Consider the following 27,693-nt stretch of genomic DNA (forward strand, 5'->3'; position numbering starts at 1 on the left):
CTCCATTGAGAACCTTTCACAATGAAGATCAGCAGACTGCCCAGACTTGCACAGACTATACCCAATGCCAACATGCTGCTGCAGCATCACTGCTCTGCAGAGGAACAAGCTTGCCCATGTGACAGGTACCACCAGATGAATCCTCTTGTCAACCCCAACAGACAATCCCTTGTCCCTTCTCAAATACTTGCCCATAAACTATGTGTTCTCTTCTTGACCAGCCGCAAAAAAAAAAAAAAAAAAGAAAAAAAGAAAAAAAGTGGTTCATGCCTAATGGCAACTTTCACTTGTGTTCCACTGGCTAAGAGCTTCCTCTCAGAGGCAGAAAGATGCAGGGCAGTACTCAGGTTCCTATCTCTAATGAACTCGTGGCCTTGACACCATCCCCCTTCAGCTCTACATACGCTCATCACCATTTCAGGCCAGTATGGTCTGTCTGCCACCTGACCACAGGCTAAACGAAGCCAGTCATATTCCAGGATGTATTCAGTAGAGTCTACAGCTTCTCTCAATGCTGCTGGTGTGCATACAGCTGGAATTTTGTTTAAAAGATGGGAATTGTCCATGTTTTTTGAGATTCCATTGATAGTTTTCTTCAGCCCCGTTACTGCTACGGAAATAAACAGTGGTGGGAAGAGGACTGAGTCTGCTCAGCTAGGCTAGACACAGTGCAAAAGTGTCATGCCAAGTCACAGAACAGCGGCAGATGCTCACCAGAAAGGAGTCTGTTCTGAAGCACAGACAAGGAGTTAGATTCACCCAGAGAAAGTTAACTGTCTTTTTGCTCTGTTGAATATGGCATAAGTAACAAAAACAATTTTCAGACAGCATGAGTACTGCTATGTCCCACCTACAACACACTGACTACTTACAGGCACCTCAGTGCAAGAGAAAACACAGACACATTGGTGCACTGAGGTGACAAACAACTTGGAGCACCTCTCCTACAGTGCTGAGACTGTTAAGTCCGGAGAAGTGGAGGTTCCCACTTATCAGGGATTTTATCAATGTGTATGAATAGCTGGAGGGACAGCATAAAGAAGATGCAGTCAGGCTCTTTTTAGAAATGCCCGGTGCCAGGACAGGGCGCAATGCACGTAAACTAGCACACAGAAAGCTTCCTCTGTACTCCATGTTAGTCTGCATAAGGAATCCTCCCCAAACTAAGCTAGGCTTTCAGCTCATGCACAAAAGATTAAGAAATCCTACACATTAGCTAAGCTACTATATCAACCAGAGCAAAGCTGGAATCTGATCTGAATGCTGGCATCTGAGGCAGCCTCCACACCAAAGGGCTCCGCATGTGAAACTGGTATTGAATAATTACATGGCAAAACAGATATCCCAACAAGCAGATGGATGTCAGAGTTTGTAACTACTCAACGCCCTTGTGGTATTTTTTGTACCTAAAACCTATAGCTGGAGTGAGTTTGTCACCTAGCAGAAAACTATCAACAAGGTAGCGTCCTTGGTTCTAACAGAACTAAGATAAGCTCCTTAACAGGCCTGGTGCTCCAGTTTCCCAAAGCTTCTGCCTTGTGTAATAAATTGGATAAGGAAGCAGTTCTAACTAAAGCTCTCAAGAGCTTTAAGAAAGCTTACAGAGAGACAAGCAGGACAGCCTCTGAGAAACTAGAGATACTGCTGGCTAGTCATTCACTAGCACAGAGAAACATTTGATTTAAACACTCCCTGTGAAAAGAGTGCAGGAGAGTTTCTGAATTCATCCAGAGTCAACACATTTTGCAGTTTAACACATCTTTAATATCAGTAACGCTGGAAGTGATTTCTCAGTGCAAATAGCACAGACTACAGTTCAGGAGGTTCTCTCGTTTAAAACAAAGACATGAGGAAGAACATGCAATGAAACAGTGATCAGCTCTAGATACATCATGTTTGGTCCAACAAAAACATAGAAACAATTAATCCAATTACAGCAAACATAGCTTCTCTGAGTAAGGTTAAGATATTGCATTTGTAGTGTTTCCATTGTGCCTTTCTTCAGCGAACCAGCGGAGCCTGCTTGAGTGAGATGAGGACTGAACGCATGCGGGACACATCTTTAGCCTGCTTACTAGACTTGGGATTAAAGTCACAGAGCTGAGCCACGCGTTCCCACTCAGTGCCTGGAAAAACGTCTTCTGCATCACTCACAAAGGCTTCTTCAGCTGCCCTGAAAGCAATGCAATGGACCTTGTGTTAATGCCCAACATAAGGCACTCCTTCCCACTTACAGGATGCAGTTCCTTTCAGCACGTTTCATAAGAAATGTGACCTGACAGCTGCTTGTGAACATCATGGCTTCTTAAGCTCCCACTGCCCCAGCCCTGGAGATGGAAATAGGTTGCAGTAGTATGCTATGCACAAGCAGTGCAAAAGATTGCTGTGTAAAATGTTGGAATACAGGTGTTTGGTTTTAAGAGTAGTCACTGAGTCTTTGCCTACAGGAGTCACCAAACTCCCAGAAGGTAAGGTACTCCTGTGCAGACATTTTATTTATGGAAAAATGCCCAGGTCTTAAATATTTAAGCTTCTGTCACTTGATGGCTTGCTTTGGACACTTGCCAACCAGAAATTTACAGTTCCCTGCAAGCATGTCTTAGAATAGATTCCATTTGAGGATTTAAATCAGTCCCAAGGCCTTCAGGCCATCATAAAACTATCTGCTGATGTTTCCCAATGCTGTATGGAAGCAGCATTAATCACAAGGAACGTAAGTAATGAATTCCATGCCTGTGGGTGCTGTAGTCTAAAGCACATCTTGGCAGATAGGATGACTCATCTGAAGTCAGCTAGCAGGATAAACACGTTTCCCCTCTTCTTACCCTAAGGATACTCTAAGGAGGCTTTATACAATGTGTACAGGTTAGCACCAGAGGCTTCCCAGCAGAATCCTTTTGGCATTTCTGTGCTACCAACAGCATTGCTTCAATGCACGTGTAACAATCCAGTATCATTTACTGGAACTCTGGGGCCCTGGTAGCTGCCTGAGTAAAAGAGCAGTAAGCATTGAGAGATCAAACCAAATCCATCTACTCCAACAAGCAGTACAGAAAAAGCAGTGAGGATGACTCCCCCATGAGGGTTCAGCACTGTTCACAGGGATGATAAGGTTACAGACACCACTGAAGACAAGGATCACTACAACACTGCTACTTTATGTGACATGACACTTTTAACGGGCAGTGAAGGTTTTTTACTTAACTGTTCTAGGCTGTAGCAAGGATGATTTATGTTTGTGCTTAAAGGTGAAGAGAAGAAAAGAAACGAGAGAAAGTTTAAGTCAGATATAGAAAATGAGAATGAGTTTAATGCAGATGGTCAGCTGGCTCAACATGCACTAGCAGTTTGGCCTACATTCAGGAAGCATGCTGCCAATTTTATTCTGCAGCACTTGCACTGCACATTTGCTACAAGAAAAGAAGGATTTTATTGGAAAAAATCTAAGTTAACTCCAGGAAACTTCAGAACAAAGTCAAACACCACCTGTAAATCCATCATTTCACAAGTCTTGCTTTACATCCATCTACAATTAGGTAATGAATTCCACATTTGACCTTCAGTATAAATGCACTCAAAGACAAACCATGGTTCACCAGTACACCTTCTAAAGGTGTCACCTTAGAATCTGTGACATGGCCATCTTTCAATTCAAGTCTACAAATTAAGGGAAGAAATTAAAATACATGAACAAGCTAATGAACCTTGCAACCCTTTTGCCCCACAGAAACTAGCATAATTACTGGGGCTTGAAAATCCTGGCTGTCTTCTCACTGATCTGTGAGGCTGGCAATACATCTGCACATATGTGCTCTTTCACCAGCAGCTACTAGCTTTCTAGTACCATCATCTTGTTTTTTCCACATGTTCTCTAATAGCATCCTAAATTCTATAGGCACCTCTTCTCCTTTGATTTAAGCATGCGATTTCTTCCCCTTGTACTATATGTGAACCTCATTTTAATCTTTTTCTGATTATTTAGTCAAATGGAACAGACCAGGAACACAGTGCCTATGACAAAACATGCAGTTATACTTTATACTTCACCATGGAAGTGATTGGGACTAAACACAGCACCCACATGAGACTCCATCTGACTGTAACCCATACATGCATCAAAACACCTTGTTGTATTGGCCTGGAAGGTCAGTAAACTGAAGCCCAATGTATTACAGGGTACTGAATCACTGACAAAATTCCAGTGGCATGTATTCTACATAATTTAAGTGTGCTGGGTATGATCATCACAGGAAAACAGCACTTAATGCTGCAGATCAGAGTCAGGACAAAAAAAAAACAGGCTATTATTCTACTTTTTATTATTATTATTATTATTCTACTATTATACTGGCTGAAATATTTGGCAGAAGACATCTTCAGACATTCAGCACTATTTCAGACCCTCCTCATTACCTAGCTGACTAGCAAACAGAATTAGTAGTTAAGCAACATACACATAACCAATCACGTCAGCGAAGGGTTGTTTGTAGAAAGCTTCATCTGCCACCCTAGGTAGCAAATAGTCCAACAGGCAGGCAAGCAGGCAGGAGAAAAGAGATAAGGATGAGAAGTACAGAACACAACCGAAGGCAGTTTTAAAAAGCAAGTTTAACTAGTATCACCTACACTCACTGAAACAGGGAAGCAGCTGCCACACAGAACATACCAATTAAGCTGCTAACTCAAGGGGGAACACAAAAACTCTCCTATATCATAGAAAATTAGGACTACCTAGTTTAGGGCTAGTCCCAGTGTTGGCATGACATCATCTCCAGATACCAGAGACTACTTGAAGTAGAGAGATCTCACCAGGTTGGTGAGAATGCTGAACATCCCCTCAGATAAACACTTGACTTTTCTGACTGCAGCTCTTTTTAAATTGACCTTACTCCAGAATGCGCACCCTGATCTCAAACCACTGGCCAAGACAAAGTTAAAGAGGTAATAAGCTCTTGCCACCGCCTGTAACAGCTATCTTGTTTTCAGCCCAACAGAAAGACTGTGTCTGAGGGAATGAAAGCATCAAATCCATAGTTCTGTAGGAAGTATAAAGTCTCCTTTTGTCATTCAGTAAGTAAAGTCTACTTAAGACTACTTATGATAAACCAGCTCTTCAGATAGGAAAAATGGCATTTCAAAATCATTTCAATTTGAAGTCTACAGATTCCCAAAGTTTAAAGCAGCCCCAATGACTACCTGAAGAAAATGACACTGGCAGACTTAGGTCAGAAGTGAAGTCCTAAGTGTTATTAAGTCAGCATTATTATATTTACCTTTATGTAGCCAGAAGTCAAAGTTCTGCATGGAACTCATAAGGAAATGTAAGAATTTACTAGATTGTGCCTAGGTCACTTGTTTCTGCTCCACAGCCCGTAAGAGCCAATTCAAGCATGATGAATTTAATGAGTTAAATAGTCACTCACAGAACTCTGCTTATTTCTCATAAACTTCCACAAGAAGCAGCCAAAGGTTTTAAGACATCTAATGAAATAATCTGCTTTGGAGTAACTAGGAGACCACTTCCAAGTTTCTGAGAGCTGGCAAGTACGATCGCTAGCTGCAAGGTAATTAGCCACTGAAGAGCTGTGCAGCTAGGTACATACAGAGAAGTGAGCAGACTGAACAGTTCCATCCAAATTCAAGCTTTGTATTAAAGGAAGCTTCTGGAATAGCTTGTTATTTCAGTGTTCCCATTTGGACATTCAAGCTAGCCTCTAAAGAAACTCAGACTAGTCTACAACTGGACACTTTTATCAGGATAGTTAGTGGGCTGAAGGACTAGTGACTTAGGATATAGTAGACATTCTACTCTTCTCTCCTTTGCCTAATTACTTCCACAGCCAGCAATATAGCTCTTCAGATGGCTGGAGAAATCTTACCTGTTGCTAGCTTTTGTTTTCTGGAGCTTTTCATCTTGTCTGGCATACCACTCCTCCAACTCCTTTATTGCTTTCTCCTTCCATTCTGCTTCCTGTTTTCTTGAGTTAGCATCTAAAGATTCCAGAATTGATTTATCAGTATGTTTATTCCAATTGGATTTCATTAACATTTCAACTGATAGTTCAGGGTGTACTCTAGTGCAAATTATTACTTAATCCACTCAAATATGGTTTATGAGGTTCTCTGATTTAGGCCATGAGAACTCTGATGCCCTCAACATTCAGAAGATTAGCTAAACAGAATGTCCCTGTACAGCACTGAGACAGTCTAGTTCAATTTAGTCTAAGCATATGTAGACTAATTATAATACAGTCAGTCTGCTAGCCTGCAAACCATTCTAAAACACTGCCACCTTGCTATGGCTGTTCTAGAAAAAAGCTCAGTAAGCTCTCTACATTAGACAAATTAAGGGAATGTGATACTCAGTCTGCCTTTACACCCAACTCACAGTTCAGGATAAGCTCATCTGTTGTAACTAGTATAAAAGAGGAACAACAGACTCAGCTCTGTCTGGAATCATATGTTCAGAAGGCTGTCCTGATGGTCTCAAAGTAAGGCCTCCTCCTTAGTGAAACTGGAAAGTACACCAGTTTAGAGTTGTCCACAGGTAGGTGTGGCTGCCTTTGATAGCTGAATTTAGTTACTACTTGGTTATTTAATTTCACTATGACAAAACGACAAGTGGCCTCAGCAATCTTAAAATGAGCAATCTCCTTCCTTGAAGAAAAGTGCTGGCAGTTGTATCTACTCATTCTTTTCTGCTGATAAAAGCTGTTTATTTTCTGCTACAGAACTGAGGAACTCACTGGTAAGTTAAACAGGCCACTTCAGTAGTGTCGGAAGAAAGTTCAGAGAACCACTTGCTTCCTAACTCCTACACCAATATTAACAGTTTGCTTACTAGAAGTCTTACCCTGTAGGCTGGCTGCTCAAGCAGCAAGTTGAACTCCAGAAAGCTAGAGGCCATTGTTTGAAAAGCTCTCCTGCTGAAGAAACTGCCACTTCTTGAGTTTCAACCAAGAATACCACTACAACAAACAGTCTCCTTACCAAGCTGCTCAAGGCGCTCCTTTTGCTCCTCTCTCCACTTACGAATGCTCTCTGGTTCTGACTGCAGTCGATCTACTTGTGATATGGCAGCATAGCAGTCTGTTGGACCATTGCTTTCCTTGGGAAGAAAGAAATGTCATTTAAACATTAAAACTGTACATTTCAGTAAATACCTGCAAGCTACAAAAAGTAGCTTTGAACTGAACATGTGATATTCTTCTGATGCTATACCACATTCATACCACATGATGAAAAATCTCTGGCTATAAAGGGCAGTATGATTGATGTAAACTAATATGAAAGTTGCCTCTAGCAACTGGGGATCAAACAAATTCAAGCTAACCAGGAGTTCAAACTGTGCCAGAGGTCTAAGACCAAAGAAAGAATAAGACCATTCACAGAATCTCAGCTGTAGGCCTACAAACCCCCCAGCTAATATCACATTAAATATTTGCAACAAAAGTATATTTTTGGAGGGTTTTTTTTTGTGCACAGGAGATTGAAGTATTCTCTATAATTTGCATTTGTCTGCTTCAGAGAAATTTGCAAGCCTCAACAGAAGTTGGCTTCTAACATCGGTTAGAGGCATTACAGAATTGGGACTACTGTAAGCTGCTTAGAACACAAGATGCTTTTTTTTTTTTTTTGCTTAAATTTTAAAAGGTATGCTAGCACTTGCAGTTTAGCATACAACGTTTCAAAGACTTGCAGTGCACAGGGTTATTAATACATTAGACTTTCAAAGACAAGTGCATTGCCACAGAGCATACTCCATGTCCAACCCTTTCCACTATGCCCTTAACAGATTAAATACCTCATCAAGTGGAAGCTCTATCAAACAAAGCAGCTATTGGAATCATAAACAATCAAGGTATTTCATTTGCCTTTTATTGTATACCTGAGAACCAATAACAAGCAGTTTTCCCAAGAACCTCACAGCAAGAGTGAGGATATAAAAACGGTAGCAGTGAAAGCAGTTTGTTTCTGTCCATCTCAGTGTTCACTAATGTCTGTGGAAAAGTAGCTTATATGTTGCTCCCTTTTAAGTATTTATCTAAACAGGGCTCTCCAAAGAATTCTCTCAACAATCAGCAGTGCCTTAGTGAAACAGGTATTAAATTCAGCTATACCACAACAATTGTGTGAGCATGCTCTGTTTCTCCCTGACACACACAAAACATTGTCTGTAATACAACAAACACGCTTTCATAATGTGAATGAGCCACATGCCAATAATTTAATGTCATGCAACTTTACATCACTAACAAATATATTTTCAGTCATTTTTTTCCTTGTAAGACCAACTTTGATAAGACAACATGAGTTATCATTAAAGACTAAGCAACTTGATTCCGAAGTAGGTAATCAGAACATGTTCCATTTGGTTTATTAGCCTGTATCAAGTATATGCTAAGTCATATTAGAGAACCAGAGAACCGGAGAACCAGGCTGGAAACGACCTATAAGATCATCCAGTCCATCTCCTCATCACTATTGCCACCACAAGCACTAAACCATATCACACAGCACGTCATCCAGACGCCTCTTGAACACTGCCAGGGACGGCGACTCTACCACCTCTCTGCGCAGCCATTCCAGTGCCTCACCATCCCCTGAGAGAAACAGTTCTTCTTATGTCCAACCTAAACCTCCTCAGATACAACTTGCAGCCATTACCCCATGTCCTGCTCGTTGCCTGGGAGAACAGGCCAAAACCTTCTTCACCACAGCCTCCCTTCAGGCGGTTGTACAGTGCAGTGAGGTCTCCCCTGAGCCTCCTCTTCTCCAGACTGAACAATCCCAGCTCCCTCAGCTGTTCCTCATAAGACTTGTGCTCCAGACCCCTCACCAGCTTTGTTGCCCTTCTCTGGACATGCTCCAGGGCCTCAACATCTTTCCTGTAGTGAGGAGCCCAAAACTGAACACAATACTCGAGGTGCGGCCTCACCAGTGCTGAGTACAGGGGATGATCACCTCCCTGCTCCTGCTGGCCACACTGTTTCTAATGCAGGCCAGGATGCCGTTGGCCCTCTTGGCCACCTGAGCACACTGTCGGCTCATGTTCAGCCAAGCATCAACCAACACCCCCAGGTCCTTCTCCACACTCATCCAGCCACTCATCCCCACGCCTATAATGCTGCATGGGGTTGTTGTGGCCAAAGTGCAGGACCTGGCAGTTGGCCTTGTTGAACCTCATCCCATTCACCTCAGCCCAGCAGTCCAGCCTGTCTAAATCCCTCTCTGAAGGGCCTCCCTACCCTCAGGCAGATCAACACCACCTCCCAGCTTGGTGTCATCTGCACACTTACTCAGTTTGTACACTCAATTCCCTCATCTAGATCATCAATGAAGATATTAAGCAGGATGGGCCCCAGTACCGACCCCTGGGGGACACCACTTGAAACGGGTCGCCAGCTGGACTTCACTCCATTCACCACGACCCGCTGGGCATGGCCCTGTAGCCAGTTCCTTACCCAAAGAAGTGTATATCTGTTCAGACCACGGGCAGCCAGTTTCCCCAGAAGAAGCCTGTGAGGGATCATACCAAAGGCTTTGCTGAAGACTAGGAAGACTACATCAACAGCCCTTCCCTCATCTACCAGACTGGTCACCCAGTCGTAGAAAGTGAATCTGCTTGCTGTGGTCACGTCCCATTCAACCATAACTCAAAAGAGACTGCTGCCTTAAGATGCCTTCCAGTTCAGAGGAGGAGCATACTGCGAGCATTAGCAGCTTTAGGTCATGAGACAGCAGACAAGCACATTAGAAAAGCAATGGTGAGTACAAGTCTAGATTTAAGTAAGTTCTCACAGTAGAACAGCACATCCTAAGCACAGATTACTTGTATTTTACCTGATAGACAACTCCATTCATCACTCCATCAACAGCACCTGTAAAGAAATAACTGTAGTTTAACCATTTGAGAAAAACAATACAATTGGATTTACTAAACAGTTACTTGTCTGGAAACCTTTATTACAGCATCCAGTATGGGAATTATGTAAGTAATTGTTACTCAATACCCCATAGGGTCAATTCCTTACCTCTGCACTTTTCTTCCTTTTCCAGGACACAAGAGACAGTGAGTCATTATTCTTTAGAACTAAAGCCAGTTCTTCACTATGAGATCTTGCTACAGGCTACTCAAAAAGCAGAGCTGACACTGCTGAGAAGCTGCTACGGAGAATGTCCTGGAGTTTCTCCCATTTTCCCATCCCTGCCTTTGAAAATGAATACTAGACAACTGTTCAGAAGTTAAAGGTGACTTACACTTTTCACACTACTTGTAAGACTAACAATCAGGTAGGGCAACACTTTCTAAATCTTATGATTTTGTTACCTCCTAACTCCTAGCAAGTCCAAAAATTATATTAACATCCCTACCAAAAATCACCTTTCATGTTTCTCCTGCAATGACATCTTTGATAGCTTTCTAATTCTCCAGCCGTGTTATTCCTTTTGGCAAAGAGAGTCTCTGGAACAAGATCAGCTGGAATCCTTACCACAGAAGCTTAAAATCTCTTATCAGAAGGAAGACCTAGGAACACACATCAATTGTGAAACAAGTATTTGACTTTGTGAAACTATTTGAGTCTTCAGTCTATGGAGAAGGCGGTAAAATTTTCAGGAACCACTTTCTGGAACAGTAGTGTACCATCTCCCAGTGAAATATATTAAGTTTACAACTTTGCCTCATCTATAATGCTACCCTGGATAAGCCCATCACAAGTGTTTCTGCCACATTAATGCACTCTACACTGAAAGCTGAGATTTTACCAAAGTCAACAAATAGCAGGCAGAAACTCAAACATTTCACATTAGCTTCCTAAATAAGGTTGTTAATTCACCTGGAGCAGACTGTCATGCTGCCACACGCTCTATTTGTTCCATGTCCTCTTTGCACTTTTACCAGTATTACTAAGCCCCTATCTCCGACTCCTGAACAGCAGCAATTCACAGTACTTGCGAAAGTATGTAAAATCCTTAGTCAAAACATGGTAACATTGAATGATACTAGCCTTCAATAATGCAGTTACCAGCTTCAGAAAGAGAAAGACAATTCAAGTAAATGAACAAGAGTTTTACCAGTTAAAGGACCCTAGTATTTTAGAGCTACACTCCTATATCTCAAGAGCAATAACTACTTTGTTTGCTGCTTGCCACAAGTTGCAGGAGCCAAAAAGAACTGGCTTGAGAGGCATCTGCCTCCTTCACAGCGGCTATCCTGCGCATTACTTAACATCAAGCTGCAAGTTTCCTCAAAGCAAATGTGCAGAGACCACTGAGCACACAGTCCTGAGTAGTTACAGCCATAACTAACAATTCTCCTCATTACATTTAGGAAGACTGAAGCCCATAAAGGAGGCCTGCTTACACTTCATGCTAGAAAAGGAGGCTGCAGCTGTTCACCTTTTTAGACTGGGCTGGAATTACAGCTAAGTCAGGATCTGTAACTTGTATTGACAAAAACCACCTGAACAAGTTAGCTGCCTACAGAGCCTACCTGGGAAGAGCTAAGAGCAACCTGCATCATCAGACAGAACCTAGTTGGAGAGAAAAAACCCAACAAAGGTTAGTCTTGAAATAAATGTAGTTCTGATCTCCAGAGGAAAGGCAGTTGTTTCATGGGACATACTTGGAAGCACTGACTGACCAGCGAGGTAAGGGGGATTACATCTTTAAGATTTTTCTTGTCATAATACAAAGAGAAAACTTTCATTAAAGTCTTCAGCATTCAGGCTAGTAGTCTGCAGAACGGAACAACATTCCTGCAGAGCTGAAAAACAGATGTGTTCATCTTAGGACTACTTATCTTCTGCTTAGACACTAATTGGTACAGCAGAAAGTATGGCTAGAGGGCAAATAAGTCACAGGCATTAAAAATACTACAGCTTTCCATCTGTTTTAAGCTTCCTAGAACTTGTGATTACAATGCTGAGTCAGCATGCTGACAATGCACCCTGCCCGCTGAAAATAAAGTAGAACAGTACTGCTGTGCTATCATGTGCTAACACAAGTACACTAACTGAAACAGAATCAACAGTCAAATATTCTCTCTCCAGCTCTCCAGTTTCAGTGTTGGTGTAAATCAATATGAAACCTTAAAAAAAAACAAAAAAAAACCTGTTTGCCAGCCTTTGTCTCAGTAAGCAAAGCAATCTGTGTATCAGATTTCCTTGTTCACAGAAGGATGTCATTTTGTATACAACTTTCCCCAGAAAAATGTTTTCAACAGTTATGAACAATGACAGATCTCTATTGGCTTCAGAGTCCATTCATGACTAATACAGCACCTTACAACTCCTGAAGTTAACACCATACTTTCTGAGGAAGTTAGGAACACCCCACACTCCTTGGTGGTTCCTTCTGAACTTTGGATAAAGCACAGAAAATATCCAAGTATCCACACTTCCAGAACATGCTGGCAATGGAGTAACAAACTTCTAGAGTTCCACCCAGACAACTTTTAGAGTCTGAGCCTGTGAGGAAAGCAGAAGCTGTATCAGCTGTTTGCACACACAGGAGGGAAAAAACGGTTGAGCTTGCCAGAAACAGACAGCTAGAATGTGTGTCCTCCAAATGTGCAATAGCTTTCAAGAGAAATGGACAAGTACCTTGAAGATAAGCACAGTTTTTTTCCCACTTCAGTCCTAAAAGTCAACATACAGTGAATTTGCAAAGTTTCTAACTGAAAGGAACAGCCAAGGAAGCTTATGAAGCTTCAAGAAAAGGGCAGATCGAGCAGATGGTAGTGGACCTGGAATAAAATTAATCCATAAGCAGTTGTTCTGGTAGTACTAGGCATGCAAAAACTACAGACTAGTTCCAAGAACAAAGTAAAGGTTTAGCCAGAGGCTTACTTCAACTTCAGAGTTGACACAACTCTCATTTAAAGTTAGCTTTGTACTGAATGTCAACAACTGAGCTGTCAGAGACAGCTGAAGTGAAGATCTACTTTTGAAAGTGATTAAAAAAAAAAATCACTGTGTAGAAACTTACAGCAAAGTTTTGTTACAGTTAAGCAAGGTATTCTTTCTTGGCAGTGCTGCAGTAGCATTGGATAACTCTCCAAGAATGCTCCATCAGTTGATCGTTCGTGAATAGGTTATATTTTCACATACATTACATACTGACTAACAGACACAGCCTTATTTGGTGATCTTCAATGTCATTTAGAGTTCTTCTAGCATCCTGCTGGTCCTCTATCTGCCCCTGGGAGTTGTTTATTTTCAACACTCCTTTTGTCCTGAAGACTGCAGTGGAATGCAAGGACAGTCAGAAGTCTCTGTACACAGAGATAAGGAAGAAAAAGGGGAACATCTCGATGCTGTCTGTCACATTTTAGGCGTTCCATTGTTGTTTCTTTTGCCTTGTTAAAGCAGAAGAGTCTTACAACATTTCCCCATCTAGTGTGACATCCCACTTATCATCCATAACACCTAAAGAATACTGCAGTGCTGCAAGTGAGCATTAACAGAACATTTTCTGTAATTACTTCTTCAAATCAAACACATTGCCTTGCTCTAAGACCATACAGCTATGCAGCACAATACACTTTCAGCCTTGTTCACTAGTGAAGATTTACTGTCAGCACAATAAATGAAGGCTATCAGAAGAACCAGACATAGGACCATGAAGAGTAACACTTCTAATTCAAGCTCAGACATGGATTAATTCCTTCTGATGTCTTCCTATCAAGTAGGCTTTTGACAATATTCTCCATGCAAGAGAAGTTAACTTCAATATGGCTATACTTAAAGTCATGCTATATGAGCTACTCTTAGCATCCCTTTCAAATACTGAGTATTCTCTTCACTGCTTATCTTCTAAAAAGTAGTAGCTTGAGGGTTTTGTTTCCTTATTCTTTTACAACAATGTCTTGCATCACTGAGGAAAAATAGGTTTTCCAGCCAAAACCTTATTTCTGTGATTGTAGGTAAAATAAAAAATAAAAGCAGGAAAAGGGCTTCTCTCCTCATTAATAGGCAAAATAGATGTGTTTGTTCCTACTATGAGCTTCATAATACAGCATCACAATTTATTTTTTTTTTTTTTAAATCAAACCTTTCTCAATGCTACCTTATGGAGCACTTTGAAACCTTGAACAGTTTAGAAAAAACAATAGCCACTGATGAGTAACTCATTCTGTCTGTGAAGTTAACTCAAGTCAGAAGAAAACAATTCTTTCCCAAAGATATTTTGAAAAAAGAAAAAAAAAACAACTGATATTCAATCCTTGAGAGATTTCAGTTCCTTACCTCCTAGAGAGGCTCTTCAGAAGATGAGAGTCATTCACTGAAGTTCACATAAAGGCAACAGAATGTGCAAGTGAAGTCAATGTTTGAGACTAGACAGCCTACATTAAACTTGAGTAGTATTTTCATGACTGTTTACACAAAACTGCTTGCTACTGAAGGTTGTTCTCAGTAAGAAGTCACCAACAAGCCATCACGGGATTTTTACATTGAAACACAGATTCTGGAAGCTAGATATCTCAATCTGAACGCATTCGCTCCTGCAGAGCAGACACTACAACTGAACTGTTTTCTTACTGGGAAGGGGATCCCACAAGAGACCAGAATACTAATAACCAGACAATAGCTCTTTATTGCTCTATTTACACAGCATTTCTTGTCCTCTGAGATAGCGATTATGCTTCACATTTCAAGTGAATACAAGACTAGTTGGAATGTCTACGTACATATAAATGGTCTAATGGGCCAGGCCAATATTCCAGCCCTGACAGAAGCAATGTGAAGTGATGCTCAGTGCGACCACATGAGGTTGGCAACATTATGCCCCAAGTACCCATCATTGCTACAATTAACAGGGATACAGTTTCAATTACCACAAATATGTTTCCATTAGCCTAAGTACATGAAGTTCAACGCTGAACTATTTTTTATTTTTTTTTTAATAGACTTCATTTAAACAGTTTGATGTGTTAGAGAGCATGTTTCTTACAAGCATATTTAAGGAAGCTGGAGACTGTTTCTCATAATATTTTAAGATCTTTGCACTCCGGAAGAGAACTGCTTCAGCTACAACTTCTGCCCAGCATTGAGAAAGGAAAGAAAGAAAAACTTACCCAGCAGATCCATAAATCAGGATTTCAGGAAAGTTATAGTTAAAACAGTAAATTAAATAAATCCACAAATCCCTGACCACCGTGCTTTAAGGTTTCACTAAAATATTTTTCTTAAGGATTTACATAAATAAATGCAAGAATAGATTTACATTCACCGAAACAGTTCAATAAACTAATAAGAACTAGTGTTGTCAGATGTTTGTTAGGGTGTTGACTGAACCCTAAGAAGTCTTATAGAGAAGTGGCAACAGAAGTTACAAATACACCTGTCACCTGAACTAGCACATTTTGCATTATTGCAAATTGCATCTTCTATTTTTCCTAATAGGGAATATAGGGTTTAACAGTCAGAGAATGGATGTTCTATTAACAAGGTGACCACCAGAATTCCAAAAAGATGATCAGCTACACCTGTACTACAGGCCAGAGCATCAGTGAAATCCAAATTCATACCAAAAAGCAAAGTGATATATAGACCACACCTAGACTTCACAGATCCTTAGATTATATCTACTACTTTATGGCTCTCTTTCTACAGTAACAGTTTCTCAAAGGAAATGAAAAGCTTCTTCAGCCACAGCTGAACTAGTTTTTCATTTCTACCCAACCTGGCAGCACTTAATCAGCTGGTGAGGAACTACGCTGCAACAGCCAGACTGCACACAGAGAAAATACAAGTCCAGTTGGTTCTATCACCCTGTGAGATGCTAACAATTTTCTTCTATGCCATATAAAGCATAATGCTTCAAAGAGCAACATCTGAGGCTTCTGAGAGAGGGGATTCATACACAGTCTGTTTCTGCTCATAAAAATAGTGAGTTACGTTACATCTGGATGGTATTCTAATGATTACCCCCATGTTTAGTGCTTAAGGATGTCACTTCACTTGACAAAGACGTTTGCATGGAAGTACGCAGTCTGTATAGCCAACCTTTTTATGAATGAGCCAGTTTCTAAGGGCTGCAGTACCTCTAGGTTAGCCCTGAATACAGCAGGTCTCCATTACTCAGCTCGCTTAACCGTGCTTTGTTTCAGGGGTTATTATGAACCAACAGTCCCATAAACACCAGTTATTTCAGTAGCAGCATTTCACATTGAAAACTTAATTCTGAAGACACTTCAATAGTGAACCGGTGAGCGGAGTAATTCAACTCAGACAGAAGAGGCTAGCTGCCCGTTCGGGAAGTGATAAAGGAATGGCTCTCGAGGTCAAAACAAACTCCCCTGGGTGCAGAGATGAACACGAGGCACACCTTGAAGCAACACAGAAACAGCATTGCTAGGTTCACAGCCCCTTCTCGCCCAGGATTCAGATTAAAGGCCCTAGTGCCAGAGGCTAGAGACCGCTTCAGCTGCTGCTGCACTAACGGAGAGCCCCCACAACCCGACTCCCAGAATACATAACCACGCTGCTCCGAGCACAACACCCCGTTCTGCAGCGTCAGCTTTCTCACCTTCGGTACAAAGGTTACGGAGGTACAACGGCCAGAGGCCGAGTAAAATTAAACATTAGCCCAGTCGGCTCTCACGCGCGAACGTGGACCGCCGCTTCCGAGCAGAGCGGCGCCGGGCGGAGCGCCGCGTACCGCCCTACCCGCGGTACTCCGCTCCGGGCGCACGGGAGCGGCGGAGCGAGCCGCGGGCCGGGCGGACCCGCCAGAAGGCAGCGGCCGCCCGGGACAGAGGAGAGGGAGGCCGTGCGCCGTACCGGAGTCGAAGCCCTCCGCCGCCTGCAGCGCCTCCGGCACGTCGCCGCTCTCCAGGATGCCGTATCCCTCGTCGTTCTCGATGCCCGCGATCTCGTTCTCCTGCTGCGCCAGGAAGGCAGCGGCAGGGTCTTCCTCGGCGCCGTCCGTCGCCCCGTTACCGGCGGCGGCCTGCGGCTGCTGCGCACCGAACAACTCCAGGTTAGCCATGGGAACGAGCTGCTGCGGTGCTGCGCGGGCACGGGCGACGGCGGGTCCCGGGCCTGCGCCTCCACACAGAAATCGGCGCGGAAGTGGGGCACCCTCCGCCTGGGCCAATGGGAGACGAGCACCGCCGGGAGGCAAAGCCAATCAGCGAGCGGCAGAGGCGGGGCTAATGGAATCCTACGCGCGCCTCGGTGGGCTCGGGCCAATCAGCGCCAAGGGCTTGATGGGGAGCCGGCAGAGAGGGCAGCGGAAAGGGGTTGTGGGGCCGGGAACGCGCAGGCTTGGCTGTGGGAGCGCGCGCGGTAGCCGTGGGGCCGATAGCGGTCGCGTGACTTTGTCTGTACGGAGTTGCGTCACTGCCGCGTCGTAGCACCGCTTAACCGTACTACGCCTGGGGTGGTAGTGAGCCGCAGGGCTCGGAGAATCGTAGAATCCTTTATGATGGGAAAGACCTCTGAGAAGTCCAAGTGTTAACCAAGCACGGCCAAGTCTGCCACTAAACTACAGAAGTGTTAAGGATGGAAAAGACCTCTAAGATCACAGAGCCCAGCCATCAGCCCATCCCCACCATGCCCAGCAACCACATCTCTCACAGTTCTTGAACACCTCCAAGGACGGTGACTCCCCCACCTCCATGAGCAGCCTGTGCCAGTGCAGCACCACTCTTTGAGAAGGCATTTTTCTTATAGCCAACTAGCCCTCCTCTCATGCAACTTGAGGCTATTCCCTCTTGTGCTATTGCTGTGACCTGGGAGAAGAGGCCGACTCCCATTTCTTCACAGCCTCCTTTCACAGAGTTGGAGAGATCAACAAAGATCAAAATAAGCCTCCATCAGTGTCATCCAATCCAGCTCCTGTTTCGTAATCCAACGCACAGGACCACACAAAATCCAAACCCTATGTCTGAGAACGTTGCCCAAACACTTCTTAAAAGCCAGCAGGTGCCATGGCACTGCCCAGGAGAAGTGTCTTGGTGTCAGTCCTATAGCCCCCCATGGGCCGGGCGCTGCAGAATGAGCCAGTGGAAGCATCCATGTGCAGTCGTATGTTTTCTTTCTGATAGCTGAAAGCTTAACCTATGCATACCATGTGTTAGGCGTCTTGGAACGGTATATCTGTGGACAGTAATTCTGATTTTCTACCGAGATCTATGGCAAGGCCTCTGCCTCCACTTAGGTGCTGCCCGTAAGTCAGTACGTGTCACAGTACATTAGACATAAGCCACCCAGTCCTACCTTGTAGTCCCATTCCAACATCGTTCTGAAATTGGCCAAATGCAGAGAAAAGCAACCCTGGAAGTCAGTTTTTACCTACATGAAAGACATGGTGAGGCAAACTGCAGGCTGAGGTACATTTTGTTCTGTTAGTTACATTTTGCTAGGAAGGTGGTACAGACTGGTCCCTGCATATTGCTGAGTCATTTAAAGCATGCCTGGTTTCTCCAGTGAAAACTCAGAATCTAGCATGGCAGTAGGCTGAACTTCTGTCAGTTTTATCTTCTAGGAAGAACAGAACTGTGTCATTTATTTTAATGAATCTCCAGCAGCCACGGGAAAGTGAAGGAATAAAGAGCAACAGCAGCAACTATGTCCTTCATTTATAACAGAAGACTGTAAAAATGACACTCCCCCATGAAGCGCATGTCATGCTCATGCTGAAATTTACTGGCCTTGACCCTTAATTTGTCCTGAAAGCACACTCCCATGTACATTTTAATCACTCTTCCTCCCTTTTACATAAGCACACAAAAAGGTAGAATAGTCTTATTGTTCCCATTCAAGCGTTTGAGTGAATTTGGGATATAAACCTAGCAACTTCCTCTTCTGCTTTTTTAGTTTTTCTTAGCCCGGTGGGGGATTCCGGATGACTTAATGCCACAAGTACAAAGAGAATACTGTCATTTCAAATAAAAAGCAAATCTGCATACTTGCTTGTCTTAAAATTGCATGATGAAGGATGAAACATAAGCAAAATAATAAGCTTACAATTGGCAATAAAATTATCTGAGTTAAATCAGAAAGGATAACTTAATGTTACTGGCTTTTGAGGCAGAGAAAATTGCAGTGGGTTATTAGATCTACTTTGATGATAAATTCTTCAAGTATTTTTGCACTATCAAAACTATTGTTTTGTTCCTGCTTTCTTACCCACAAAAGAAGTAGAAATACATTGTTTCCTAAAGGCATATATCACATCTTAGACTGTAGACTATAGTAATAGTGCCCTTTGTAATTCATCCATGGTGACTTACATGCCAGCGAGACTAGTACAAGAATGTTATATGAATAACATTTTATGGAAAGACTAAATGACACACAGGCTACAAATGACTTTAAGGATAGTGCAATTTCTCCCCACTCTTTGTAACAGAATGACTTATAATTCTCCCTTCTAAAAATACTGTCCTCTATTTTTAAAGTAATTCTAAAAAGATGTTTTCAAGCATTTAGCAAAATATGACAGCAGTTATGTACTTCCAACATTAAGAAAATAATTTCAACAGAGTACTGGAATCGTAGAATGGTTTTGATTGAAGAAATTTGAGATTTAGTAGAACAGATGTTTCCAGAGCAGAAAATTTAAATGCCAGTACTTTCAGCTCCCTCTTAACTCATTTGGCATGCAAATGAGACAGGCACAGTCTAGCTGACATCTGGACATGTACCGCATCTCTCTGAGAATTTTCTAGCTAGTCTTATTTTGCAGAAGCTGATGGTTTTGGCAATTAGAAAGAAAGGGCACGTGTTGGCTGGAATATGGTCCCCCGAAATCAATAAAAATATTCCTCAACCATCAAGCTATAGATAAAAGTCAGAAAAAAAAAAAAAAAATTCCATGCTAAGGAATCTAATATTTTGCTTGCTACTTGCTCACAAGTTACAGGAGCCAGAAAGAACTGTCTTGAGAAGCACAGGAAGCTTACAGCATCTGTCTCCTTCACAGCAGCTATTCTGCACATCATTTAACATCACGCTGCAAGTTTCTTCGAAGCAAATGCACAGAGATCACTAAGCACACACTGACTCAGGCAGTTACAGCCACAGCTAACAAGAAATGGCATAAATAAGCATGTTTGCCATGATGGGAATGAGATACGAGATATCATATGAATGACAGAAAATCAATACCTTGAAAGTAAACTCTGGGGAACATGAGATTATAAGGCCCCATTTTGAATGGATTGACTGGGGCTAAATAACCCAGAGAAAATAACAAAATTGAGATGTTTCGGAAAGGAATTAGACATTAAGAATGTCATTGGTATTTTTGTTTGTTGTTTTTCCATCAAAAGAAGTGGCAAACAAATCACAGACTCTAAGAATTATTAAGCTAAGAGGAGACCTCCTGAGATTGTCTATTCCAATGTGCTTGCTTAAGCTGTATCAACATGAATATGTTCTTGGCAGGACTGTGCAGGACTGCACCCACTTTCTGGGCAACCTGTTTGAGTGTCTGTCTTCACAGTAAATAAAGGTTTTTCTTCAATATGAGGTGTGCTCGTATTGAATTTATTTTTTTTTTTAATTTGTTTCTAATGGCTATTGTCCTGTCAGTGTGCTGTACAAAGAAGAGTCCCCCTGAACCATCACTTGTCCAGACTAAGTAGTTCAATCTCTCTCAACCTTCCACATGAAAGATGCTTCTCAGGTAAAAGTCTCATTAACAAGAGGAAAAAAATCTGACCAATGTAGAACAGCTGAAGACTGTAAGAAGCCATGGTGTATAAAATTTGTTTAAGCAACTCTCCTCTGGCATCCACACTAACAAGGAGGCTGATGGCATTGTAGGGCTGCTCTCGATCACCTCTGATATGACATGGGATATTTATTTATATGGGAGAAGTCTTGGAAGACGGGGGAAGTGCCTGAAGACTGGAAGATAGCCAACGTCACCCCAGTCTTCGAAAAAGGCAAGAAGGAAGACCCAGGCAATTATAGGCCAGTCAGCCTCACCTCTGTCCCTGGAAAGGTGATGGAACAGCTTGTACTGGATGTCATCTCCAGACAACTGGAAGAAGAGGAGGTTATCAGGAGTAGTCAGCACGGGTTCACAAGGGGGAGGTCATGCTTGACCAACCTGGTAGCCTTCTATGATGTTGTCTCTGGCTAGGTGGATAGGGGGAGAGCAGTAGATGTAGTCTACCTTGATTTCAGCAAGGCATTTGATACTGTCCCCCACGACATCCTTATAACAAAGCTGAGGAAGTGTGGGATAGATGAGTGGACAGTGAGGTGGGTTGAGAACTGGCTGACTGGCAGAGCACAGAGGGTCGTTGTTGGTGGTGCAGAGTCCGGTTGGAGGCCTGTAACCAGTGGTGTTCCTCAGGGGTCTGTGCTGGGTCCGGTCTTGTTCAACATCTTCATCAATGACCTTGATGAGGGGATAATGGCCACCCTCAGCAAGTTTGCTGATGATACGAAGTTGGGAGGATTGGCTGACACGCCTGAAGGCTGTGCTGCCATTCAGCAAGACCTGGACAGGCTGGAGAGCTGGGCAGAAAAAAACCGGATGAGGTTTAACAAAAGCAAGTGTAGAGTCTTGCATCTGGGGAGGAATAATTGCATGCACCAGTACAGGTTGGGGGATGAGCTGCTGGAGGGGAGCTCTGCGGAAAGGGACCTGGGTGTCCTGGTGGATGACAGGTTGGCCATGAGCCAGCAGTGTGCCCTTGTGGCCAAAAAGGCCAATGGCTTACTGGGCTGCATTAAAAAGAGCGTGGCCAGCAGGTCAAAGGAGGTGATCCTCCCCCTCTACTCTGCCCTGGTAAGACCTCATCTAGAGTACTGCGTCCAGTTCTGGGCTCCCCAGTACAAAAAAGACAGGGATCTCTTGGAAAGAGTCCAGTGGAGGGCCACAAAGATGGTGAAGGGCCTGGAGCATCTCCCCTATGAGGAAAGGCTGAGTGAACTGGGTCTGTTCAGCCTTGAGAAAAGGAGACTGAGAGGGGACCTGATCCAAGTCTATAAATATCTAAGGTGTGGGGGGCAGAATGGCGAGGCCGGACTCTTTTCAGTGGTGAGTGGAGACAGGACGAGGGGAAATGGCTGGAAACTGCAGCATAGGAAGTTCTGCACAAACATGCGCAAGAACTTCTTTACAGTGAGGTGACGGAGCACTGGAACAGGCTGCCCAGGGAGGTGGTGGAGTCTCCTTCTCTGGAGATGTTCAAGACCTGCCTGGATGCCTACCTGTGCTACCTGGTGTAGGGAACCTGCTTTGGCAGGGGGGTTGGACTCGATGATCTCTAGAGGTCCCTTCCAACCCCTATGATTCTGTGATTCTGTGATTCTGTGATTCCTTAAGACTGGAGCAGAGAAAGCGTCTCTCCTGTACTGTATCTGAGGTGCAGGTATTTGGCATCAGCATGAACACATTTACAGGTATTGTTTTCCATCTTTTTCTGCAACTGGATATCCAAATGATCTTTTGTCCCTGCTGATGGCAATGGGGTTGGTCTAGACAATATTTAAAGAGCCTTCCAACCTGAATCATTGTGAGATCCATTTCATCATTCTGCTTCAAGAACTACTGCACAGAAAAATCTTTTGAACTCTTCACCAGTGAAAGATGACCACGTCCTGATTCAACAAAGCAATGATCCATATATCTGACTTTACATTTTCTCACCCTTTTAAAATGCCCTGCACATCATATTCTTTCATCCAAAAGAATACACATCAGCCAACCTGGCAGGGAAAAAGACTAGTTTACCACAGAGACTAACTTCCTAGTATGTCTGATCAAACAGATAGCAACTGAGCAGGAAGTAACCCCCTATCTTTGTGTTGTAAAACCTAGCCTTTACTTCTTCTGATTAACTGAAAAGAAGCTGTTTAGCTTACAGCAAAAGCTGTAAATTCTTCCAGCCCTTTAAGGTACATGACCAACTGACCATTCAGTTAAAAGTTTCCCCTCAGTAGCACTTAAACAACAAAGACATTGACCAAATAGTTTTCCATCAAGTTTTCAGGACCACAGTCAAACCACTGTTATACAGATTTGATCCAGACTTCTTCTGCTCACAAAAAAAAAAAAAGAAAAAAAAAAAAGAAAAAAAGAAAACAAACAAACAAACAAACAAACGAACAAACAAAACAGTTTATGACTGGTCCTTGCCAGCAAAGAATTTGCAGGTAGGGCCATAATCGTATACAAAAGTAGGAATAGAACTTGCTGAACTGGTGAAGGGGCTCTCTGTTGACAGAGCCAAGGTGTCAGACATGCTCCCCATCCCGTGGCCTGCTCTTATGATGAGTGGCTCCAACCTGGGTCCACCCTTCCAGTCACATACTGAGCATAAGTGTCAAGAACTTGTCTGCAGTCCATAGGCCAGCCTCACCCCTTCACCAGGTGCTCAATCATCAGTTTCAGCCAGGACATTACAGTTTTCCTGCTGTCTGTAAGGACACCTACTGTCCACCTGGCTTCTGTTCATTAGTAACTATACTGGAATAATGTTTGACCCAGAGTTTCTTAACTGTTAACCTACAGACCAACCTTCATAAGCAGAATGGTGCATCTGCTTTGGAATTTATGTGACCTACCTTTCCGTTTATTTTGTACCTTAGATATTCTGGACTAATATAATTTGAGGGTTATGTATACGTGCCCCATATAAAGTAATTAAACTTTAAATTTAAATTTAAAGTAATTAAACTTTGCTTTTGCTATTTTGCAGGGTTGGCTTGTCGGTGATTCTTCTCTGTCATTAACCCAGCTGAACTGGCGTGTTGAAAAATAGCAATTTTTATTTATTTATCTATTTTCTTGCAGATGGCTGTAGAATTTCTTCATGAATTGGATGTTCCATTTTTCAAAGTAGGATCAGGAGATACAAATAATTTCCCATATTTGGAAAAGACTGCAAAGAAAGGTAAGCATTATCTACTGAGCAGTATTTGCAGAATCACAAGTTATAGGGGCTGGAGGGAGCCTCAGAAGGTCCGTGAGTCCAACTGTCTGATAAAGCACATTTGCTACAGCAGGTTGCACAGAAAAATGACCAGGTCAATTTTGAATATCTCCAGAGAAGGACACTGCACAGTGTCTCTGGGTAGCCTGTTCCACTGCTCTGTCACGCTCACAGTAAAGAAGTTTTTCTTTGTGCTCAGATGGAACTTCTTATGTTCTGGATTGTGCCCACTGCCCCTTGTTCTGTCACTGGGCACCAGTGAAGTGAGCTTGGCCCCATCCACTTGACTCCTGTCCATTTTCGCGTTTTCAGTTGATCCCCTTTTGGCTTTCTCCAGGCTGAACAGCCCCAGGTCTCTCAGCCTTTCCTCCTGGCGGAGATGTTCCAGGCCTCTCGTCATCTCTGTGCCCCTCCACTGCACTCTCCCTGGATTTTCCCTGTCTTTCATGAACTGGGGAACCCAGTCTCATTAAACTTCATAGTTTCACAGTGTCTCACCAGTTCAGTTATTATGTATTTGCTTTGCTTAACTTTGGGGAAAAACAAAAAGCCAAAAAAATCACCCATCTTCCTTTTCTAGTTCAACCAAATGCATTGCAGAACTTCAGTTAAGCCTGTGCAGATTTCTTAGGGATCTAAACTTGAAATCTAGGCAAAACATTTGTTTTAATGGCTAGGACGCCCAATGGTGATTTCCAGCGGGATGCAGTCGATGAACACAATGCACCAGGTGTATCAGATTGTGAAGCCCATCAATCCAAACTTCTGCTTCCTGCAGTGCACCAGTGCCTACCCGCTTCAGCCTGAGGACGTCAATCTCCGTGTTATATCGGTCAGTGAATAAGTAAGAGTGCTATTGGCACAGTACCACAGAAGGCCTGTGCACTTCCATTGCGCTCTGTTTCCAGGTCTTACACATGCTCGAGTTTGTCTCTGAGAGGTGGGAAAGTGCATCACGGTCCTCTAATTCCACCTGGCCTTGAAGTAAAACTATTAACTGGGTCCTGTTGTGGCAGAGCTGAGCTTTCAGGAATACGATAGGAGAGATTGCTTTAGGGGCTATGCAGTTAAATAGAAGGGAGCTGAAGGTGAGCGTGAGCTTTGAAAAGGAGAGAAAAGGATGTGGACGGTTACCTCACCTCTGGGAGGGTGTGTGGAACTGAGGACGTGATTCTCAGTTGGGAGCTCAACCGCATAATTCCATTAAAAAGGCTCTGTGTGAGTATCAGAGCCGTGAGAGAAAATGGATTATAGTTTCCTTTGAAATTATTGCTTGGATGTGCCTGGTGGCCGATGCAGGAAAATGTTCCCAGGTCGGCCAGCATTCAAACATCTGCCCAGCTTTATGCACGCAGTGTTTGTTAGCTTGAGTATATCTGGACGTGACTGTATTTAACTGCCTGTAGGACTGAATAACTCCTGTGTTGCTGCGGAAAGGATTGCTTCAGATTTGAAACATGGGAAGGTGCACCATCTGCTTTGAACGCAGGTTAAGCTTAACAAGGTGTTGGGTTCTTGGATGAAAAAAACTCCATTTGCACAACTTACAGCTGGGTGGGCTTTTAAGACCTTGAAGAGCACAAATAAATTAGAAAGACATGGTTGAAGGAAGGGATGCCATGCAGAGGGACCTCGAGAGGCTACAAAGGCGGACCTGGTGAGGTTCAACACGGCAAAGTGCAAAGTTTTGCACTTGGGCTGGAGGAATCCTAGGCATCCTAGGCATGCTTCATCCTGAGCATAACCAACAGCTTGTTTTGTGGCACAGAAACTGCCCGCGTGTTCACTGCAGTTATTACTGTTAAATTGGCTCTGTCTTTGAAATTGCTGCCTTGGCAACTGAGACCAACTCTGTCGTGGTTCCAGGCGTATCAGTCAGCTTTTCCCGACATCCCCATTGGCTATTCAGGGCACGAAACCGGCATTGCCATTTCGGTGGCAGCTGTTGCTCTGGGTGCAAAAGTGGTGGAGCGTCACGTGACTCTCGACAAAACATGGAAAGGAAGTGACCACCAGGCTTCCCTGGAGCCAAAGGAACTGGCAGAGCTGGTGAAAGCCATCCGTACTGTGGAAAGAGCAATGGGTTCTCCAATCAAACAGCTCTTGCCTTGTGAAATGGCTTGCAATGAAAAGGTAACTCCTGCTTTTGATTCGCAGTCTGTAACTCCCGTGCAGAAAAACAGCAGCCAGTGCTTGGGTTTGTGGTGTGAAGGTCTCCGTTTTTGTGCAGTGCTTTGCCTCTGCACTCTAATAAATTTTCCACTGCAAAGGAGCAGAGCACTTATTACACTGCGCTTATTGCACTGTAACTTTAAGGCAGATCTGCATTTCTTATCATGTGCCATTTCTGTCAGTTTTAAGTTCAGTGGAGTTTTATGGATGTCCCCTGTGACTAACTCCCCTGAGCAGTAAATACGTGTGAATGCACAAGCTCTGTTTACATGAAGCTAGAACGCTCATCAGTCTACTCAGATTCCTTCCGTTCTGATTCTGGGAAATGCCAGTGAGATATTGTCTGAATTCAGTAAGGACTTAAGTTTTCCCATCAGCCTTGTTACAGTAAACATTTCCATACTAACTCAAGCTTCTTGTAGAGTTATAAGTTAAGCAACAGGTTGGGCAACCCTTTCTCAGGTGGCTTATAATTTTGTGGTCCACTTCTGGTGCCTACAATTCTGTTTGACTTAGATGTTGTTTTTATTTTCTCCTTTGTAGCTGGGGAAGTCTGTTGTGGCAAAAGTGACCATTCCCGAAGGAACCGTACTGACACTTGACATGCTGACAGTGAAAGTAGGAGAGCCTAAGGGATTTGCTCCAGAAGCCATCTTTGATCTGGTGGGCCAGAAGGCCAAGACAACAATTGAAGAAGATGAAACCATCACTGAGCAGGCAGTGGAAAATCATGTCAAGAAAGTGAAGTGCTAAACCTAAGCCCTCCATTTGATATTTTATGGTGTCGGTCTGTCCTACTGCACAACATGTTCTAGTGACATGGTGGGTTAGAAAGGATTGAAGAAGATGAACGTTTTCAGGGTTTGTTCTGCAGGAAGTTTTCGCAACTAGGGGATATAAATTATGAAAAGCAATTTTATTAGAAACTGCATAGTACTGTGTCTAGAAAACACCATGTTCCTCCTCTTCCATTCCACTTTGATTACTTTGGATTTCTTGCCAAATCTGTGACCGAGGTCTACTGTTTTCTAGCTTTCCTTTTCTGATAAGAATACACTAATCCTAAAAATCTGTCTGTACTTGTTCTGTTACTGTAAAGTCTCTCTTCTGCCATTTGCTTTAATACCATGAATATAGGATGCAAGTTCGTGTTAAATTCAAAGAGAAAAATTACCTAAACTAAACAGACAGCTTCATACATGCAGTATGACAGATTCCTCTTAAGATATGTCTTTTAAAAAAAAGTCTCAAGTTAAAGGAACGTGTGGCAGGAACCTGCTTGAGGAATAGAAGTGGACAAACTCACAGAAGTGCAGCAGTATAGAGAAGGGAGATAATTGTCTATTCCTGTGATGCCACTCTTTCAAAAGCCAGCTCCTTGAGGAAAGCTAGGTTCCAGTATGCACTTACCTTCTCAAAAGCAGTACCAACAAAGTCAGCGAACTAGATATGTAGACAGCTCCCATTTAAGGAGCTAGAAAAGGAGCCTTTTTGTACTTTTTATAAGCTGAAAGGCACGCCAGCTACGTGATGCCGTGCCTGCACCAGTTTTGCTTTGGCTGCATCCAGCGGTGGGCTGAGAGCAGGCCCACGTGCCCCCTCTGCAAACGCAGGGT

General features: G+C 43.1%; 2 protein-coding genes across 3 annotated transcripts; one reads left to right on the forward strand and one right to left on the reverse strand.

Annotated features, from left to right (window-relative positions):
- Positions 1 to 1,721: 1,721 nt before the first annotated feature.
- CLTA (clathrin light chain A) lies at positions 1,722 to 17,096 on the reverse strand. 2 transcript variants are annotated; one of them, XM_048932221.1, is made up of 7 exons: positions 16,788 to 17,096; positions 9,844 to 9,881; positions 6,991 to 7,108; positions 5,880 to 5,991; positions 4,455 to 4,508; positions 3,206 to 3,241; positions 1,722 to 2,173 (listed from the first exon to the last, which is right to left on the reverse strand). In XM_048932221.1, the coding sequence occupies exons 1-7, from the start codon at positions 16,993 to 16,995 to the stop codon at positions 2,002 to 2,004; spliced, it is 738 nt and encodes a 245-aa protein (XP_048788178.1). In that variant the 5' UTR covers positions 16,996 to 17,096; the 3' UTR covers positions 1,722 to 2,001. The 2 variants fall into 2 exon arrangements, with proteins under 2 accessions (XP_048788178.1, XP_048788179.1); XM_048932222.1 differs by lacking the exons at positions 3,206 to 3,241; positions 4,455 to 4,508 and having other exon boundaries at positions 1,725 to 2,173; positions 16,788 to 17,093.
- On the forward strand, positions 16,994 to 27,386 carry LOC125687392 (sialic acid synthase-like). Its single transcript, XM_048932523.1, has 5 exons — positions 16,994 to 17,332; positions 23,767 to 23,866; positions 24,583 to 24,737; positions 25,772 to 26,038; positions 26,621 to 27,386. Exons 1-5 carry the CDS (start codon positions 16,994 to 16,996, stop codon positions 26,828 to 26,830), a joined length of 1,071 nt encoding a protein of 356 aa, XP_048788480.1. The 3' UTR covers positions 26,831 to 27,386.
- Positions 27,387 to 27,693: the final 307 nt, after the last annotated feature.

This window comes from Lagopus muta, chromosome Z, assembly GCF_023343835.1.
Source record: "Lagopus muta isolate bLagMut1 chromosome Z, bLagMut1 primary, whole genome shotgun sequence".
Classification (NCBI taxonomy): Eukaryota; Metazoa; Chordata; class Aves; order Galliformes; family Phasianidae; genus Lagopus; species Lagopus muta.

Bases quoted from the DNA above. Each gene is read 5' to 3' on its own strand.
- LOC125687392 (XM_048932523.1), top strand. From the start codon at position 16,994: ATGGGAACGAGCTGCTGCGGTGCTGCGCGGGCACGGGCGACGGCGGGT. The intron at 23,867-24,582 runs GTAAGCATTATC...TTTAATGGCTAG, and splicing joins GGAAAAGACTGCAAAGAAAG to GACGCCCAATGGTGATTTCC. The intron at 26,039-26,620 runs GTAACTCCTGCT...TCTCCTTTGTAG, and splicing joins AAATGGCTTGCAATGAAAAG to CTGGGGAAGTCTGTTGTGGC.
- CLTA (XM_048932221.1), bottom strand. From the start codon at position 16,995: ATGGCTAACCTGGAGTTGTTCGGTGCGCAGCAGCCGCAGGCCGCCGCC. The intron at 9,882-16,787 runs GTACGGCGCACG...ATTTCTTTACAG, and splicing joins GGCGGAGGGCTTCGACTCCG to GTGCTGTTGATGGAGTGATG. The intron at 7,109-9,843 runs GTAAAATACAAG...TTTCTTCCCAAG, and splicing joins TGAATGGAGTTGTCTATCAG to GAAAGCAATGGTCCAACAGA.